Source organism: Ammodytes marinus, assembly GCF_949987685.1.
Source record: "Ammodytes marinus genome assembly, chromosome: 4".
In the NCBI taxonomy this organism is placed as follows: Eukaryota; Metazoa; Chordata; class Actinopteri; order Uranoscopiformes; family Ammodytidae; genus Ammodytes; species Ammodytes marinus.
Genome location: NC_137233.1, coordinates 11,923,332 through 11,943,827, shown reverse-complemented (window position 1 = coordinate 11,943,827; position 20,496 = coordinate 11,923,332). Strand labels below are relative to the sequence as shown.

Here is a 20,496-nt window from a genome sequence, read left to right as displayed (position 1 = left end):
AATAAATACAACAGCAGAATACAAAACATCAGAGTTGGGCTGCAACTCATTATCAGTCTCTTTGCTTTTTTTGTTATTGATTAATTTGTCTATTTTGCCTATATTAGTGGTGTGGCTCTATAGATGGCAATTGGTCCAGACTGAAATATCAGTCTGTATCCTCTATAGCGCCAATGCAAGTTTCACATTTGTAGTTTGGAGTTAAACATTGTGACAACTATTAGACGGGTTGCCATGAAATTTGGTGCAAATTCACATCCCCTTCAGGATGAATTGTTATAACTTTGGGGATCCCTTAAATATAAGGGTGATTCTGGAGAATGCTTGTTGTAAAAAATCACTTTGTCAAAATCTGTGAATATCTCCTCCCGATCCACTACCTGTCCGTACTGTGTGTGTACTGTGTGTTAATACACAGCCTACGCTCTGTAAACGTGCATGTTGTTAGCAACGGTGGGCCCCTTTGTCTGCATACCTGTTTACAGAGCCTAGGCTATGTATTAACACAGGATTTCATTCAGCGCACACACACACACACAGTACAGTTGGGTAGCGGATCGTGAGAAGATATTCACTGATTTTGACAAAGTGATTTTTTACAACAAGCATTCTCCAGAATCAACCTTACATTTAAGGGATCCCCAAAGTACTTACAAAACAATAACGTTCCCATTGTCCTCAGGTGTTTGTGTTTAGTGCTAATTACTACATGTCAGCTGGCAAACACACTAAACTCAGGTGGGAGTAGTACTGACTATGTTGTCTTTCTACTAAAAAAAATTAATTCAACTATTAATCAGAGGGAACGTTGTCACCAGCGACCTTGTACAACACGGAGTAAAACCACTTAAAGACTGATCCTAAGCGGTTGGTCTCACCGATGAGAACTTGTGCTCCTGCGAGGATGGCTCTGTCTGTGGGTGACTGTCTGTCCCTTTGGGCTCCGGCGGCTTCACTCCGTCTGGTTGCTGCTGCAGATGGCAGAGGAAGAAGAGGAAACACCAGCAGGATATGCGGAAAAATGGGCAGGAAAGATGATTGAGGCTTATCAAATAGCAAACGCAAACAGTCAACAGTCAAGTGCCAGAAGGAAAGCCCACTATGACAAAAAGAGCAAAGGTGTGACTCTTCAAGCTGGAGACCGAGTCCTATACGTAACCTCAATGAGAGAGGTGGGCCGGGCCATATTGGGAGAAGATCATCTACACTGTGAGAGAGCAGGTTGGGGATAACCCTGTCTACAAAATAAGCCCGGAGACAGGAGGTCGCCCTGTCCGCACACTACATCGAAACCTGCTGCTCCAAGTAAACGACCTACCTGTAGAGCCTCCCCAAAACCAAGTCACAAATAAATAGGCCCAAGCCACCAAAGAAAACCAAAAAGTTCTCCGAACCCCTGAATCCCACAGAACAGAGACAGAGTTCTGAGACAAGTGACTCTGAAGAGGAGGGTTTGTCTCATTACTGGCTACGGGTACCTGTGGAAAGAGTTGAGAGTAACTTAGGTCAAGTGTCACCAGCCCCATTCAAAGCAGACCTGGACCGAGTGGAACTCTGATCAGACAGGGAAGCAGTGTGGAACTGGAAAGACAAAATGAAAGTGTGCCTTGTGCTGAGGAACACCAGCCTCACAACGACCAAGAACTGGCTCAGGTCCACAGTCCAGACAGAGATAACCAAGACAATCAGCTTGACGCTCAGCCTGAACTAAGGAGGTCTACCAGAAACAGACACCCTGGCCAAAGGCTCACCTATACAGCCAACATATCAGCCACTTCACTTTGTGAAGGCAATAGAGACACAGCCCACAGTTTACCCCCATCAGTACCCACAGCCGTACTTCCATCCATTCCAAATTAGCCTTCCTCCATACATTCCAGTTTATTACCCTATCCATTGCTATTGATGAGTAAAAGTTGCACATTTACACCGTTAATAACACAACTACAGATTTTTGGGTCTGCAATATATATTTGAGCTTGGGTTTTACACTGTTGAGTTTATCGAGCTTTAGTTACAAGAAGAGAGGAAACAAGGGTAAACATTTTAAGTTAAGCTATTACAAGCAGGTGTCAGGAGCCACTTCTTTTTGTTGGGGAGTGTGTGGTACACTCAAAATCAGACCACTACTTCAAGAGGTAATTTTTGAAAGTTTACATGTATAACCAATGATCATTAATTTATATATTTGAGTATGTATTTATCGCTAATTATTAACGTCGAATATTTGTTGTGAGACAAAGTGTTAGTACTAGGAAACGTAAGGGCGGAACCAAAGTGTGTTGCAGTCCGGAATCCTATGGTTGCGGGGCATTTCCGGTCCCCCGCCAGACGGATTTCAGAAAGTGAAAGCAAAGCTTCGTTGCTTCATTCCTGTGCTTTCTTCTACCTGCTTTTCAGGTTTGTACCCAGTGAAAAGCACACACATTACTATCTTGATGAATCGGAACATATTACAAACATGTTGATACACTTTGAGTAAAGTTTTATGTATGTTATGTCAAGTTATGAACTTTTGAAAATTCCTTTGTTTGTTTTCGCGCCAAACGGCAATTGTGAAAAATAGCAGTTTGCCGTCCGCGGAGAATATTATTGTGACAACACACACATCGTAGAGCATGAATAAGTTTACTTTGGCCCTGAACACCTGACATAAAGGTTTAAAGAGGACCTATTATACTACTTTTCTGGTCTTAATTTCTTGTTTTACACTGCTATAGAGCAACCTGACACGAATCACATCACAAAAAACTATGTAGATTTTCGGGAAGCTCTTTCTCTTATTTTGGCGATCCAGCACATCCTGTCAACACTTGAGTGTGTGTGCTTCGGCAATCTCCGCTCCCTCCGCCTGTGGCTGTGTCTTGATTCAGAGACCACGCACTTGGTAGGACGCAGTCTCGCGGTCTATGAAGGCTATAGCCTATGAAGGCCGATTTTAAGGCCGGTTTTAAGGCCAACGAGCCTTGTTAAACGAGACGGTCTCCGCAGGTCTCCGTTTACGAGCATTTCCGGTTTACGTAACAAGCCGTTACCTTGCGTGACGACTCGCCGCTCCTGTGCTGCCTAGCAACCCTGATTGCTGCCAACGGAGACAGCCCTGTCAGCGGAGGAAAAAAGAAAAAGAAGTTGCCTACCAGACGAAAAGAAAAAAAAGTACAAGAAAAAAAGAAAGGAAGATAAAAGTTAAGAAGATGGAGCAACACGTTGCTGTTTTGTTATTTTTTATTTTATTTTATGCAATCTCTGAAAAAAACGCAATGAATCTTGGGATATGTTGGGCCACGAAGGATACATCTGATGCAGCCTTCAAAACTGCTTCAAAACCGTGAAACGAAGGCTGCATTTCACGACCGCATATGAGGAGCCTTGCAAGGAGCCTTGCAAATGGGACAGCCTTTGCGCGCCGCTATGACGCAATCGGTCTTCAAATGCAGCCTACGAGGCCGGTTCCAAGACCGCAACCCCTGAATCAAGACACAGCCTTCGATCGGCCATCTCCGCTCCCCTCCCCCCTCCTGCAAACCCCACTCCGTTGTGATTGGTTACCTTCCTTCCGGAACACTTTCAGTGGCGGGAAGCGCGAGGCAGACGCGAACAGGGAAGTGACAGCATTACCATACATGGAAACATCCGCGTGGTGACTTCACAAAGTTACATGCGACGTCACAAAGTTACGGAAGGGTAGACCGCTTTGAACACGTGACTTCTCGACTGGCTAGAATAGTGTTTAGTGCTCTGCACAGACACCCCAGACGGTCAGCAGGGAATACGTCGAAATGCATGTAAGTCATTATTTGATAATTTAGTATGGTTAAGCATGACTCTGAATCATCATAACAATGTTTATAGGTCATAAAAGTCAAAAAGCATCATAGGTCCGCTTTAAGAATATATTACATGTGATTAAGAGGTTTATGACGTTATGATAGGATATTTTAGAGTATAAGAAAAGTGTTTATATGATGTGTTATAGCTATAGGCTTAGCCTGTCAGTTAGACAGACCTATCAACCATTGTAGTTCAGACAGTGGTTTAATGTTAATTCCCTAAGTGTTGTTTTATGTCTTAAATAGGAGAACAGTCTTTTGAATGACAAGTGTTATTGTGGTGTAAAGCCAAAGTATATTTAGGTTTGACATTTTATTTATTATATAGGAACAAAACTGTATTAAATTGCACTATGTGAGATAGCTTTAAAAATAACCAGCCTATAAACTGAAAACAGGCACAACTTAAGGTGAATTTTGACAAAAGGAGTGTGTATTTTGATATGAATTGTAATAAGAGTTGTGTATTTATGGTAATGTGAACTAAGAGTGGAGAGAAACAAAATATGTGAGCCTCACTTTTTATTGCACTTTTTGATGTTTTATTTTTAACAAGGAACCTATTAAGGGACAATTGACATTTGTACTTGCACTTTAGCCAGGGAAGAGTTTATATTTATATTAGGGCTGTCAAATTAATGCGTTAATTTCGATTAATTAATCACAGAAAAATTAACGCGATTAAAAAAATTAACGCAGATTAATCGCACTTCTATAATGCCCTTTGACCCAGTGCAAAAGTGGTGCGTAGCTGCACCGAGCTGCACCTGAAGCAGACACAGCCCGCGCGGGTGAAAGGGAGAAAAGTAAAGAGAGAAGCAGGGGGCCGAGGGCTCTATAGACGGTTTAATAAGCATGAAGGTAGGAAGACATCTTACTTTATTCTCCGCAGCCAGTGTCTGTGCATTATTGATTTAGTGGGTGCAACAATGTAGGCTAGGTTCAAAACAGTATCTCTCAATCTTTCTCCCCGTGTCTCAATTTTGTTTGCTAGCTGTCTCGTCGTCCGCGTAAACGTGTGTGTGTGTGTGTGTGTGTGTGTATGTGCGTGTGTGTGTGTGTGTGTATGTGCGCCTATGAGTACGATGATGGTGAATGAATCGTCATAAGCATCTGTGGCAGTGCAGCGCTGTCTGTTGTGGAGACAGAAGTTACGAGAGACGGAGAGCGAGAGAGAGAGAGTGAGAGAGCGAGAGCGAGAGAGAGAGAGTGAGAGAGAGAGAGAGAGAGAAACAAACTGTAGCAGGCTATACAGCCGTTTATAAACAGGTATAAAAGCGTCATAAAAGTATGCGATTAATTTAGATTAATTAATCACAGAGCCTGTAATTAATTAGATTAATTTTTTTAATCGCTTGACAGCCCTAATTTATATGTGATATATGTGATGTTTGTGATGATTGTGAATTAAAGAGACGGATTTCGGAAAGTGAAAGCAAAGCTTCGTTGCTTCATTCCTGTGCTTTCTTCTACCTGCTTTTCAGGGAATGAAGAAAAGTCCGATCTCAAAATCCTTTTGCTACCTCTGTCCCGGCCACTTGGGACCGGTAACATATGCAGAATGCTTGTGCCAGAAACTCATACAGTGGTTTTGTACGGATAAATAAATAAATATTAGAAGGTTCTCAATAGTATTTAAATTTAGGGGAGGGGGGGGCGCGAAAAAATGTCTGTCCCTGCGAGGATGGCAGAAAATAATTGAGAACCACTGCCGTAATGGATTGAAATCCTGTAGTGCCCGTAAGGTCCCCCTGCTTAAGAAGGGACATGTACAGAACCATCTGAAGTTTGCCAATAAGCACCTGAACGACTCAGAATGCTTGGGAGAAGGTGATGTGGTCAGATTAGAACAAAATCAAGTTATTTAGTATCATAGTGACTCGCCATGCTTGGAGGAAGAGGAATTCTGACTATGACAACAAGAACACCATCCCCAAAGTCAAGCATGGAGGTTGAAGCATTATGCTTTGGGGGTGTTTCTCTACTAAGGGGACAGGTGGACTTCACTGCATCAAAGGAAATATGGATGGGGCCATGCACCATGAAATACTAGGTGACAACCTCTTTCTCTCAGCCAGGTCTGTACAAATGGGTCATGGATGGGTCTTCCAGCATGTCAATGACCCTAAAAATACAGCAAAGGCTACAAGGGAGTGGCTCAAGAAGAAGCACATTAAGGTCATGGAGTGGCCTAGCCAGTCTACGGACCTTAATCCAATAGATCGGGGAGGGAACTGAAGCTCAAGTGACAGCCTCAAAACCTTAAAGATTAGGAGAGGATCTGCAAAGAGGAGTGGTCCAAATATCCTTCTGAGCTGTGTGCAAACCTGGTCATCAACTACAAGACACGTCTGACATCTGTACTTGCCAACAAGGGTTTCTCCACCAAGTACTAACACAGTGCTTCTCAAATGGTGGGGCGCGCCCCCCTGGGGGGGCGCCGTGAGTTGTCAGGGGGGGCGCGGGCTGCCTTGATTTCCAACTGACTAAAAGTGCTAGCAAGCGTGATGTGTGCTTGTGTATTGTCATATCCGTGCGAAAGGCCGCGATTTGCAGTAAATAAATGTCCACATGTGTCTCCAAGTGTCTCTGTAGGCTATTTAAAAAGAAATCAAGCAAGTAGACCAATAATAACATTAATGTATTATTGGTTATCGCATCACAGAAGGCCTATTGGCCTATAATAATAAAAAAACACCACCTTAACTATGTTTACAGTTTAAATATGTTTTGAATGAAATGCAAACCTCAGTGAATCATTTGCTCTTGTTTCTCTGTCCTGAGAATCACACAGACTGAGCAGTCTTGTTTAAATGTTACAAATTGAGCTAATAAACTGAACTTTGAATTGTTTTGCTGCAGAAGTTATCTCAGCTAATTTTTGTTATCTAATTTGATAATAAGGTGAATGTATGCAGAATGCTCGTGCCAGAAACTCATACAGTGGTTTTGTACAGATAAATAAATAAATATTAGCAGGTTCTCAATAGTATTTCAATTTAGGGGGGGGGGGGGGGCGCGAAAAAATGTCTGTCCCCTAGGGGGGGCATGACAGAAAACAATTGAGAACCACTGCCGTAATGGATTGACATCCTGTAGTGCCCGTAAGGTCCCCCTGCTTAAGAAGGGACATGTACAGAACCATCTGAAGTTTGCCAATAAGCACCTGAACGACTCAGAATGCTTGGGAGAAGGTGATGTGGTCAGATTAGAACAAAATCAAGTTCTTTAGTATCATAGTGACTCGCCATGCTTGGAGGAAGAGGAATTCTGACTATGACAACAAGAACACCATCCCCAAAGTCAAGCATGGAGGTTGAAGCATTATGCTTTGGGGGTCTTTCTCTGCTAAGGGGACAGGTGGACTTCACTGCATCAAAGGAAATATGGATGGGGCCATGCACCATGAAATACTAGGTGACAACCTCTTTCTCTCAGCCAGGTCTGTAAAAATGGGTCATGGATGGGTCTTCCAGCATGTCAATGACCCTAAAAATACAGCAAAGGCTACAAGGGAGTGGCTCAAGAAGAAGCACATTAAGGTCATGGAGTGGCCTAGCCAGTCTACGGACCTTAATCCAATAGATCGGGGAGGGAACTGAAGCTCAAGTGACAGCCTCACAACCTTAAAGATTAGGAGAGGATCTGCAAAGAGGAGTGGTCCAAATATCCTTCTGAGCTGTGTGCAAACCTGGTCATCAACTACAAGACACGTCTGACATCTGTACTTGCCAACAAGGGTTTCTCCACCAAGTACTAACACAGTGCTTCTCAAATGGTGGGGCGCGCCCCCCTGGGGGGGCGCCGTGAGTTGTCAGGGGGGGCGCGGGCTGCCTTGATTTCCAACTGACTAAAAGTGCTAGCATGCGTGATGTGTGCTTGTGTATTGTCATATCCGTGCGAAAGGCCGCGATTTGCAGTAAATAAATGTCCACATGTGTCTCCAAGTGTCTCTGTAGGCTATTTAAAAAGAAATCAAGCAAGTAGACTAATAATAACATTAATGGATTATTAGTTATCGCATCACAGAAGGCCTATTGGCCTATAATAATAAAAAAACACCACCTTAACTATGTTTACAGTTTAAAAATGTTTTGAATGAAATGCAAACCTCAGTGAATCATTTGCTCTTGTTTCTCTGTCCTGAGATTCACACAGACTGAGCAGTCTTGTTTAAATGTTACAAATTGAGCTAATAAACTGAACTTTGAATTGTTTTGCTGCAGAAGTTATCTCAGCTAATTTTTGTTATCTAATTTGATAATAAGGTGAATGTATGCAGAATGCTCGTGCCAGAAACTCATACAGTGGTTTTGTACAGATAAATAAATAAATATTAGCAGGTTCTCAATAGTATTTCAATTTAGGGGGGGGGGGGGGGGGGCGCGAAAAAATGTCTGTCCCCTAGGGGGGGCATGACAGAAAACAATTGAGAACCACTGCCGTAATGGATTGACATCCTGTAGTGCCCGTAAGGTCCCCCTGCTTAAGAAGGGACATGTACAGAACCATCTGAAGTTTGCCAATAAGCACCTGAACGACTCAGAATGCTTGGGAGAAGGTGATGTGGTCAGATTAGAACAAAATCAAGTTCTTTAGTATCATAGTGACTCGCCATGCTTGGAGGAAGAGGAATTCTGACTATGACAACAAGAACACCATCCCCAAAGTCAAGCATGGAGGTTGAAGCATTATGCTTTGGGGGTCTTTCTCTGCTAAGGGGACAGGTGGACTTCACTGCATCAAAGGAAATATGGATGGGGCCATGCACCATGAAATACTAGGTGACAACCTCTTTCTCTCAGCCAGGTCTGTACAAATGGGTCATGGATGGGTCTTCCAGCATGTCAATGACCCTAAAAATACAGCAAAGGCTACAAGGGAGTGGCTCAAGAAGAAGCACATTAAGGTCATGGAGTGGCCTAGCCAGTCTACGGACCTTAATCCAATAGATCGGGGAGGGAACTGAAGCTCAAGTGACAGCCTCAAAACCTTAAAGATTAGGAGAGGATCTGCAAAGAGGAGTGGTCCAAATATCCTTCTGAGCTGTGTGCAAACCTGGTCATCAACTACAAGACACGTCTGACATCTGTACTTGCCAACAAGGGTTTCTCCACCAAGTACTAAGCCAGTGCTTAGATAGATAGATAGATAGATAGATAGATAGATAGATAGATAGATAGCCTATAGATAGATAGATATGGGTTACTGGAGCTGTAAAGGCACGCAGCCTTTTGCTGAAGGAATTTCACCCAGGGTGCTTCATTTACTGACAAATAGCCTGCAAATACATGCTTCAATAGATGTTGTCTCTCCTGTCTCAAGTTATTAACTGGCTTACATCCCCGTTATACAGGCTACCACAGATAAGTCCTACCCCTAAAGCATAACATTCACTGAAGGCTCACCTACTTTTTCTGCACGCTGCAGCATTTGGCAAGCCGTTAGTTTGAAAATGTTTGGAATATTATAATTGCAATAGTAGCATGCTGCCTTGGACACACGTAGGCCTACCCCATTTCCACGAATGCGCATGCGTGCGTTGCTATAATAATACTGTAATATAGAGATTGTTTTTTCCTGTCACAGTTCTGCGAATCTTTTTTCTAAATAAATGTAGGCTATACAAATGAGCTAATGCGATACAGGGAGGGCGGATTAAACCTTTCTTTATAGGTCCATAGATTAAACAGAGAGATGAGAGAGAAGAAAAGGGAGAAGGGAAAATAGATGGGTGGGGAGGTTGGTTTGGCTGACCAATCAGCGCTCACAGAGGCTTAAACTTTTTGTACCTGCAGCTTTCATAAACGCTTGTTCGGCCCCAGCAGAGAACGGGACCAGTCACTCATCTGTGTCCCTTGTTAGCGGATCGATCGCAGCCTGACTGCTTAACACAGTGCAGCCATGATTCATCCCCGGACTCTCCGAGTAGATTATGGCAGAACTATCAGCGTGGTATGCGTGGTCGGTTCGGAGCTCAATGTGAATCTGAACAGGTAGGCTCGTATTCTCCCATTCACAATATAGCCTACACACACACACACACACACGCACACACACACACACACACACACACACACACAGCATTCATATGGATTTGTGTTGCAAATCTTGGACAAATGTTGGGGAATTTACTATTTCATACTGCATTTTATTCTGAAGATAGGCTATTTGATTATATTGTTATGCACATTCCCTTCTTTAAATATTTTATTCTGTTGCTGCTGTTTTGTAGATATTAGTGACTAGACAATCTATTGTGTAGGGCAGTGGTTCTCAACCGGTGGGGCGCGAGGGGGATGGAAAAAAAAATAATAATAATCTTAATTTTTTTTTTTTTTTTTTTGTAATTTCAATTTTTTTTCTGATATGTATCCTAGTTCAGAGATTATATGTATTTTTTTTCTTTCTTAACTTTTTTTGATAGGTAGTTGCCAAGTTCATCACACAAACACTCCAATCCACTGATATGAGATCAGTTTGCAATTTTCAAGTACTGAATTAATGGTAGGACTGTGGCCACTAGAACTGGTCTCTGGTCAGCAAAGGTCTTGAAAACAGCATAAGTGTGCTTGTGACATGCGTGCCACCCATGCATGTGTATGGGCACGTGTCCCAGCAGATTTTTGAAATCTGAATAAAAAAATTTAAGTTTGTAGTTAGCAAGTGTAACATGTTCTTAGGGCAGAATTTCATAAATAAAGGTTTATTTTTTTAGCAAGATATTTGGTCAAAAGCTAGTTGTCATCCGTCCCTCTGTCCAGTTGTTAGGCATCTGGCTGCTAGCAAGTTATGTTGTCTTGCTAATTTTACTATTCATCTGAACTGAAATAAATATTGACTTTTTCCTTTATTATCTTCGCCAGAATGCACCAGAATGCTTAGATTACATGTTAAAAACACAAAAAAATCTTCTGGGGGGGATGCCCCCAGACCCCCCTTCAGGGGTTTAGTTTTCTGACAAACATTACAATGGATACTAACATGATCTGGGCATTTGGGATTATAAATCATCTTTGAATTGGTTGTACAGCATATCACATGCTATTCATTCAGGGGTGCGATGGCCACCCCACTCTAGCTCTGTGGCCCACCTTGGCCACCCCCAGTCAAAATTTCCTGGAATCGCCACTGAGACACACACAACTCCGCGTTCAGGCTGCACAGCACATTAATCGCAGGTAGCATTTTGAGCTAAATCTGGCCACTTTCCAAATCCAAGACTCAATAGTTGAAACATTCTCTGAACTGGGTTGTCAGACAGCAGTGTTTCCCATTGATCATAGACTTTGTTTTGTGAAGCTTTTTCATAACAGGTATACCTATTGTAGAATTTATTCTGTGTATGTTCTATTTAGGCTACTATTTTCTTCTCTTCTAAGGAGATTTAAAAAAAAAAACATTTCCTCAGTGTCTCATTGATACAATCTCATAATTAGCTTTTAAAGTGCACCAGAATTTAACGTTAAAATATAAGAAATTTCCGGACCCCAACCCTAAACCCAATGTTCAACTCAAAGGTGCGCCACTGGCCTAGCCCTTGTGATAATAACAATAATAGATTATCTATCTATCTATCTATCTATCTATCTATCTATCTATCTATCTATCTATCTATCTATCTATCTATCTATCTATCTATCTATCTATCTATCTATCTATCTATCTATCTATCTATCTATCTATCTATCTATCTATCTATCTATCTATCTGTGTAGGGTGGTGTGTGTGTGTGTGTGTGGGGAGGGGGGGGGGGTTGTCAGGGTCGGTGGGGGGGCCCAACTGCAATGACCCAGCTTTGGGGGGGCCCAGCTTGCAGAAGGTTGAGAACCCCTGGTGTAGGGGAGACAGGGGTTGTTTGGCACCTCTCCTACCAATTATCCCTGTCTGACATAATTCTCTGCCATTATGTTAGAATATTCCAACCAGCAGAAAATGAAAGGTTAAAGTCTTGGCTATACAAACATGGGTTATAATGTACAAAATAAAATGTATTATAGGAAATCATATCTTTGCCAACCAGCCCTATCTCGATATATAGAATGTTAAAATGCTTTATTTAGGGAAAAAAAATTCAAAAACATTGCAGTGTCCTGCAGAGTCCTGCTTCAACAAATGCTGTTTGGCAGCTACAGTCAAAGTTGCTTTATTACTAATAATTGCTAATCACCAAAATAAAGTCTGATATCATTTGAAAGTGGCCTTTCATGTGAACAGGTTGTTATCATTCCGCCTGTGTAATCCGGCCGTTAGGAAATCCCATCCTAATGTGATGTATCTGCAACAGCTGATAAAACAACATTACATAAATTGTATTAATTGTAGTATCAAAATAACAGCAAAATCAAAACTCAAACGTTAATGAAAGATGAAAATGGACTATGCACATGAAAATGTGCATAGTCCATTGCCACTGACTGTAGGAGTCTCCTATCCCGGCACAGAGGGAAGTCAATATAGGTTGTCAGGTCATCGCCCTAGTGCAACATCTTTCTCCCAACCAACTCTAGGGGCTCCAGAGTAGTCCGGCACAGAGCAGGCCTTCCAGCTGACTATATGAAACCTGAGATCAAGAGATAGTGTTTAGTGTCTGACTATAGGCATGTCTTCACATGCAGTCACACCATAACACGTTCCAAATTCCAGAGTTACCAGGGGACATATAGGGGCTCAAGTAAATGTCTTCCAGCCTCTGCAAGTTAGAGCGTGGTGGAAATTGTACCACGTAATCCTAATTCAGTTTTTTTTCTGCAGTTTCTATTTTGCATAATCATGTCATGTTTCATCATGAATGTGTGTGAGTTTGCATCATCCTTAATAACAGTGTTTAAAACACCTTTGGTGCCTTGCTGTCTTCTTCCACGCAATACAAAATAGTCTGACTTTCTGTATCGTGACTACAGCTGCTACTTCAGCCTGTCATGTAATATGAGCATGTGCTACTACCATACGTCAGAGCTACTAGGTCTCATTTGTTTATTGCAATACAGTATAGCTGCCGTCACACCAGTGAAATACAGTATATTATTTGTGTTGTTGTGTAAGCAGTGCAAGTAAAGCCCTAACATGCAGTTGCTGTTTGTGCTGTCCACAGGAGTGCCCCTCCTAGCTCCAAGTTCTTCTCTGTGAAGTGCACATCCAATGTTTACTACAACATCAGCCCGCCGCCTGAGTCCAAGTCCCATCTCTCCCCCATCCCTATCAATGATAACTCGGTGCTACTCATCAGCATGAGGAGTGCCAGTCAATCTGAAAATGATAGCAAGGTAAAGTATGAGAGAAGTGCATGACACTGATGACACAAAGTAGCAAGTCATATTTCCTCATTTCAATATGTGCTGAGACAACAGCTTCAATAAATAAACTTACTTAGAAACCCACAGTGACGAACATGCTTCCAGTTTCCAGGAATACAATGAGCAAGCTGAGCCTTCAGCCATTGTGACAGGTTTAGGATTTAGAAGAAATATATTAAAGTCAAACTCACCCTCCTTGAAGCGTTTCTCCTGCTTTTCTTAATAAATGATTTATCACTTTTCATACAAGAGTTCCATATTGAAAAGAGCTCAAGAGGGTTTTTTGCTGCACTGTGTACAATGCAATAATTTTCAGATTTCCACAATTGTCAAATGTTGTTGTGTACCTATAGGTGACTTGTGTCTTTGTTTTATAAGCTGACTGTCAGGTATTATGCGGAGAATAGAGAAGTCTTGGGGATAGCAGTTCTGCACCTGACAGGTGTTGGTAAGTTAAATCACAAAAAAAACACCAATATTTTACTTACGAAAAAAGAAGATTTGTAACAAACAATGATCTCTTCAACATTTCTTGTTATTTACCAGACAGATATCAACAGAGCATTAGTGGTGTGTTTAAATGCACATCAAAAGCCAAACATGACCCATATACAGTATAACCCGAAACGGGCTACATCTGCATAACCAGTCTATTCACACAAATAGCAATTGTCCTATACAAATGTATATCCAAAGTCTTTTGAAAAACAATAGGTGTACATGAACTACTATCAGCAATATTTCAAAACCAAACTAAATGTGTCCGTCTCACAGAGATCTCTCTTGATGTGGACGCAGACAGAGACGGTGTTGTGGAGAAAAACAACCCTAATAAGGTGAGACACAATGTGTCAGTTTCAGATGGTAGTGCAAAGACTGACACCTATGAAAATATTTTCTCTTCTCTTCTTTTCATTTTCTGATAAACAATGACATGCCAAGTGTAACACACTGAATAGGATTGTCTCTTTATGGAATAAACTACATTTATAAAAGTATGAATATACTGCTGTATATTGATCAGTTTAAAATGTTTTTGCATTATGTTTTTAAGTCATCTTACTGTGTGTAAGATCATTTCTCTGTATAAACCTAACCAGGCTGTAGTCTGAGACCATACAAGTTTGTCTTGCCACAGTGTTGTGCTTCACCTAATTTAACTTTATAATTTTGGTTATGTTTCTATATTAATTTGATTCATGTACAATTACATAGGAACTCAACGTCTAAGCTGCTTCACAAAAATGCCTGTACCATCGTACAAGCAAATAAAGTTAATTCAGGTTTTGATTTGTTGAAACTAGGGATCCTGGAAATGGGGTCCTAAAGGTCACGGAGCGATCCTATTGGTCAACTGTGACACAGAGCAGACCTACTGGAAGAGACCAGACACCGAGCAAGCGTTTGTATCCAACGTATCAGGTAGAATAGTACAGCTTGTCATTCACCAATTAACTCCCTTCTTTCCCTCTGTACCATTTGCTTTTCCATGTGCTGTATGTCAACATTATAAGTAGACTCATGTTTGCCTTTGCAAAGTCAGCAGATTAAAGTGTTGATACGGTAAGTGTAGAGGGCGGGTTGTTGACGTTAACCTTTCCAGAAGACAAACAGGTAGAGCTGAAATTTGATATTCAGGACATGATGATAAGGAAATAGCTCCCCATTATGTGTGCTTGTGTCCTCTATAGCTATCATAACAATTACCACACATTGACAGTGGTGTTCAGTTTCAGTAATAAACACAAAAGGAAAAAAAAGTAACTCTCACACATATACACACATATGTATCCGTTACATGTGAAAAATCCATGGTATCTAGGGTTGACTGATACACATGAACAGCATTAACAATAATTCTTTGTGGATGCACAGATCTGAAGGACATGTCTCTCATGGTGCTGCGGACCAAGGGTCCCGCCAAGCTCCCTGAAGGCTACAAGCTGACCATGCACATCTCCCAGGGCCACGCCGAGAGAGTCCGAGTCTTCAGGGCCAAAAACCCTGGAGGGGCCAATAATGGTACGCGTGAGTAAAGCCGAGGGGGGGGGGGAACTTCCACATAGCATACGATGCATACATGCATGTCACTCAGCCCTGTGCTGCTTTGATCTCTGTTAAACCACTTGAAACTATTGTTTTTCGCATTTCCGCATTCACCTCGGTAATTGAACCTTGTTTACGTTGTTCTCATCTACAGCAAAGCATTCCTTCTTTGATTACTTTGTGAGGGACTATCCACTGGTTCTGAGCAGTAAGGTCCTGTCCGAGGAGGTGCCTTACCTCGGAGGAGAGGCCCAGATGAATTGTTACGTGGAGGGCCTCCATTTCCCTGACAAGGACTTCGATGGGCTCGTCAGAGTCAACCTCAGTCTGTTGGAGCCCATTTGCGAGGTACGATTTGGAACATGGCACCCACAATTTTACAAAAAAAGAAAATGGGTTTTTCGTCTCCTACCATGTGCTCTTTATGTTGTGTAATCCTCTTTTTACACAATAATGTATGTACAACTGAGATGAAATTGTAAAAAGAAATAATAATGATAATATAGAATGACAAAAAAGCTTTATTAGAGGTCTGTTTAAACACCAATTTTACCACTTTTTGGTAGCAGCCAGCAGCACTCAGAAGCCTGTCTCATGTTTCCACAGGGTCTCCCTGAGACGCCCATTTTCACAGACACAGTGGTGTTCAGAGTGGCACCATGGATCATGACACCCAACACCCTGGAGCCTGCAGAGGTGTTTGTCTGCAGGTAAGAGCTGACTGGTGAATGGAAACAATGGTGGTGACAATATGAGTCAACAGCATGTTACAGATAAAGATAAATTCTAAAATATTGCTTAATGAAAACCTCTTCTGTGTCTGTGGTTTCCTTGTCAGCACATCTGATAACTACCAGTTCCTTAAAGAGATGAAGGACCTTGTTGCGAAGAGCGGGCTCAAGCTGAGGACTTGCTTTGAGAATATGAACAGAGGAGATCGCTGGATGCAGGCATGAAAACTATGAATATTTTTTTAATTCACACAAAATACTTCCACAGAAGTGATACAAAATTACAATAATTTTTTATTTTTTTTTTACACATCAGTTAAGTAATTTTGGTTGTTATTGATAAAAGCCTGGTTAGAGTAAGTCATATAAACAATTTTTCAGGATGAGATTGAGTTTGGCTACATCGACTCACCTCATCACCGCTTTCCTGTTGTTCTGGATTCCCCTCGAGATAGGGGCCTCAAGGATTTCCCATACAAAGAGCTTCTGGTGAGAGACAGACACATTCTCCTGAAATCAAGTGTTGGGTGAATTGACATGTTTCATTAATCTATTTATAGGGGGGATGTTTTTAATGTGATGAGCAGGATTGTGCTACATCACAACTAGTTTGGAAGTCAATTGTGGTTCAGTACACTAATAACTTCATGCACATACACTGACACAGAGATTTCATGTCTTGAAACAAGTCTGGAGCGGATCTTTAACCCCATTCATGTGTTCAGGGTGGAGACTTTGGCTACGTGACGAGGGTGCCCGAGAGAGAAGATGTAGGCAGCCTGGACTCATTCGGTAACCTGGAGGTTAGCCCTCCTGTCAGTGTGAATGGGAAAAACTATCCTCTGGGGAGAATCCTCATCGGAGTGGCCTTCCCCACGTACGTTTGTAACAGACCTAGAAGTCCCTGACTTATGAAGACTATCAATGATTAATGTATGAGCATCTCTCCATAAGATGAACACACACGAGGGCTGTACTGTGAAGACACTTCTTCTGCAAATAAGGCAGAGGAGGAATACTGTCAGAACATTGCTATGTTAATCTCAGAGAGACAGCTGCCCATTGCAGAACTCTTAAATTTGATTCAGCAGATCTGAACCCTATAGGCCTACTCAGGAATTGTATTCAGGTCTGACACTGTTCAATAATGAAAGATAAATGGGAATCACTTTCTTTTTTGGCCACATCAAAGTTTTCATTTTATTGATGGAATATTATCTGCGATAAATACCAATATAGTAATGAATGACAAGGTCTGTGCTGTTTGTAAATATTTATTTTCCCTTGTGTAAAGTCTACCGTGCAGCAGTTTTAGTGAACCTTCAGCAATGTCTTTATTTATTAATGAGTCCCAACTAGTTTATCTGAACATTGATGCTGTGAAAGAATTCAAAAAATCCCCCCCATTGTCCCCTGAGCCTGAGGCTCCAGTGTTGGTATGTGGGTGTGATCAACTCCACCTTTATTGGAAAGGATCTGAAGGAATTATAGCTTATAATTTCATATCCAATAAAATGTCCTGCTGATAAACAATAGCCAATAGGGATGTCATTTTGTAACATGTGATTTGATACAAGGCATATTGTATTGCCAGTGGGTGTGCAAAGTTCGGTCGGGTAACATTACACACGTTTAGTAGTTCATTGAAAGCAAGAACAATTTTGTGAATAGCGCTGCATACAGTGTTCAAGATTTTCTGCATCAACAACTGAATTCATGTTGGTTCCTGCGGCAAGAACCTGCAGCGCAATGCTTAACAGTCATTTAACAGCTTTGTTTGTTAAAGTAGTAAACAAGTTGGCTCATAATAACCTGTTCCTTCAGTGAGAAGCTAGGCCATTCTCATTGAGAATATTGTCAGTTTCACGAAATTTAAAAAAATGTTGATACATAAAATAGTGGCGCTTTTTTAGGGACGATTTCAATCCATCCCAAACCCTGAACAAAACCTCCTGAGAGCAGGTTAGACTTGAAGCCTAGGTTACTACGGTGATCTAGCCAAGTTGGTAATAAGAGCGCCGTCTTCGTGACACTGAAAACAGAACATGTGGTAGGAGACTTGTTAACGTGTACTTGCATCTCTCTCCTTGTTTAAGGACAACTCAAGGACGGAACATGACCCAAGTAGTTCAGGACTTTCTGTGGGCTCAGAAGGTGCAGGAGCCCATTGCCTTATTCTCTGACTGGCTCGTTGTCGGACACATAGATGAATTCATGACCTTTGTCCCTGCGCCTGACAGAAAGGTGAATATTCCCCTTTTTTTTAAAACAGAAAGCACTTCAAACGGCTAAACTCAAATATCCTGGTCTAGCTGCTATTGGTGGATACTGACATAATGCTGTGAACTGTATAAACTCTCAGGATCCTAGACAGCCGGTGTTATCTTTGACTCTTTTGTTTCCACACGCAAGGGCTTTCGGCTGCTGCTGGCCAGCCCAGACGCAGGCTTCAAACTATTCAGACGCTTACAGAAGGATGGACACGGACAAGCCAAACTGTTTGACGGTATAGGCCAGTCTTTGATAACATTACGCGTGGAAATCTACTTTAATCTACAAATATGATTATATAACACTCACTTTGTAAAATGCGTCCAAAAAAGGTGTGCCAAATCAAGAGACGATAACAGTGGATGAAATACTTCAAGATGACGATTTCAAAAGTCAAAATGACTATGTGCAGGTTAGTGGTACTGTAGAAATCAAAATATAAAATGGGACTTTATGTAATCTGCACTCTATAAAAGCACTTTCTAACATTGAGATACTAATGTTATGGGCCATTATGCGTTTTAAAACTTGTGTATTGGATAGTGTGTGATTGATGGTCACTCTTTTGTGTAGGGCTGCATTGACTGGAACAGGGATGTACTGAAGAGAGAGCTGGGTCTGGACGAAGAGGACATCATCGACCTGCCAATCCTCTTCAAGTTAGACACAGATGCCTTAGATAAAGATGCCAAAGTAGTCAGAGCCGTGGCCTTCTACCCCGACATGGTGTGTTCCCACCTATTTCTTAGCTGTGATCATGTGTGAGGCTTAAAAAGGTAGAGTCAACGATTTGGCAGAATGTTTGTTGACAATATCACTTCTAGATCCGCCACCTATCCGTTTTCCTATTTTCTGTAAACGGTTACGTAGCTCGGTGGGCCCCTTTTGTTAACATACCCATTTACAGCACCTCGGCTGTGTATAAGTACTGGATTATGTTTTTCAGTGCACACAAAGTATGTACAGGTCACAGCCCTATAAGGATTCACTGATTTTCACAAAAAGTGATTTTGACAACAAGCGTTCTGCAAACCAAAATCGCTGACTCCACCTTTTAAAACGCTCATCAATTCGACATTGGACATCAGGTTCATCTAGTAGCTGAAAGCACTCATACCGTCTTCCTTTATGATCTTTCACGTGCTGTTTCCAGGTGAACATGATTGTCTTGGGGAAAAGGCTTGGCATCCCGAAGCCCTTTGGCCCCAGGGTGAATGGCCGCTGTGCCCTGGAGGCTGAGATGTGCTCCCTGATGGGGGTGCTCGGACTCAGCTGCACCTTCATCGACGACTTCGCCTCCTACCACAAAATGCTGGGAGAGGTGCACTGTGGCTCCAATGTCCGCAGGCAACCATTTAAATTCAAGTGGTGGAAACTGGAGATGTGAATGGAAAACTGAGCGCTGGATGGAGAAGGGTTAAAATAAAGTGAGGCAAGTTTACACAAAATAGATTGTTTAAGAAAACAATAGCACCTTAAGATATTTCATGTCAAAGCCTTACATTGCCGCTATGTCTTTAGACATTACAAAGTGCTTAATTTCTTTATCTATACTTAAAGAAAACATGCCACTTGTTCCCCAAATAATGCATGTCTTATATAAAAAAAAAATGCATGCATAGTAACCATCAGCATGTATGCAGGAATAAGGACCACCCAGGGGTCTGGGATCTATTTTATGCATTTCATCTTTATTAAACTTTTGTGTTGGCTTTATTTACAAAAAGGATGAAGAGCCATATTTACAAGTCATTTCAACAAGGGCTTAAGCAGACCGTTGACAAGAACAGGAATACAATCATTTGAATTGAGCACATAGAAGATTCACTCCCAATCTGGTACTTCGGACAAACTCTTGGCGTACAGTGCAAGCACAGTATGATGAATAGTACCACGTAGTGATGTGCCAGAATAGGCCACAAGAGGGCGTACTTCACCTACTCAAGCATTTCAAAAGTCCAGAGGAGAATCATTTTAAAATCCTATCTTGATGAATCAGTTTCAAAGGCTGTCATACACAAATGTGTTGTTTGTATCTACATGATTTTGATCTTAAGTCAAATGCAAAAAGTTTTCCTGTGATTTGTCGGCCGTTTTGCTATTGGTCCAGTGTCTTAAACCTTTTTGTACTTTAACAAACTGTAAATGCTCTCATTACTGCACTATGAACAATAAAGCTCACGCCTGCTTCAGTCCGATATGTACACATAAATACATATCTGCCCAGTTTTACATTCAAGCAACACAGTGTCTTTTTGAATATGACCCTCCGTCAAAGCAGCTCACACGACACTATCATTAGAAAGGCAACTTCAAGACGTG

General features: G+C 41.7%; 1 protein-coding gene across 1 annotated transcript; it reads left to right on the top strand.

Annotated features, from left to right (window-relative positions):
* Positions 1 to 9,734: 9,734 nt before the first annotated feature.
* LOC307249283 (protein-arginine deiminase type-2-like) lies at positions 9,735 to 20,369 on the top strand (the record flags this gene model as incomplete). Its single annotated transcript, XM_080025932.1, has 16 exons — positions 9,735 to 9,826; positions 12,925 to 13,096; positions 13,505 to 13,574; positions 13,901 to 13,962; positions 14,431 to 14,548; positions 15,002 to 15,148; positions 15,327 to 15,520; positions 15,779 to 15,882; positions 16,011 to 16,122; positions 16,285 to 16,392; positions 16,629 to 16,780; positions 18,000 to 18,147; positions 18,316 to 18,409; positions 18,507 to 18,586; positions 18,748 to 18,900; positions 19,328 to 20,369. The coding sequence occupies 16 exons, from the start codon at positions 9,735 to 9,737 to the stop codon at positions 19,559 to 19,561; spliced, it is 2,040 nt and encodes a 679-aa protein (XP_079882058.1). The 3' UTR covers positions 19,562 to 20,369.
* Between the last annotated feature and the right edge of the window lie 127 nt (positions 20,370 to 20,496).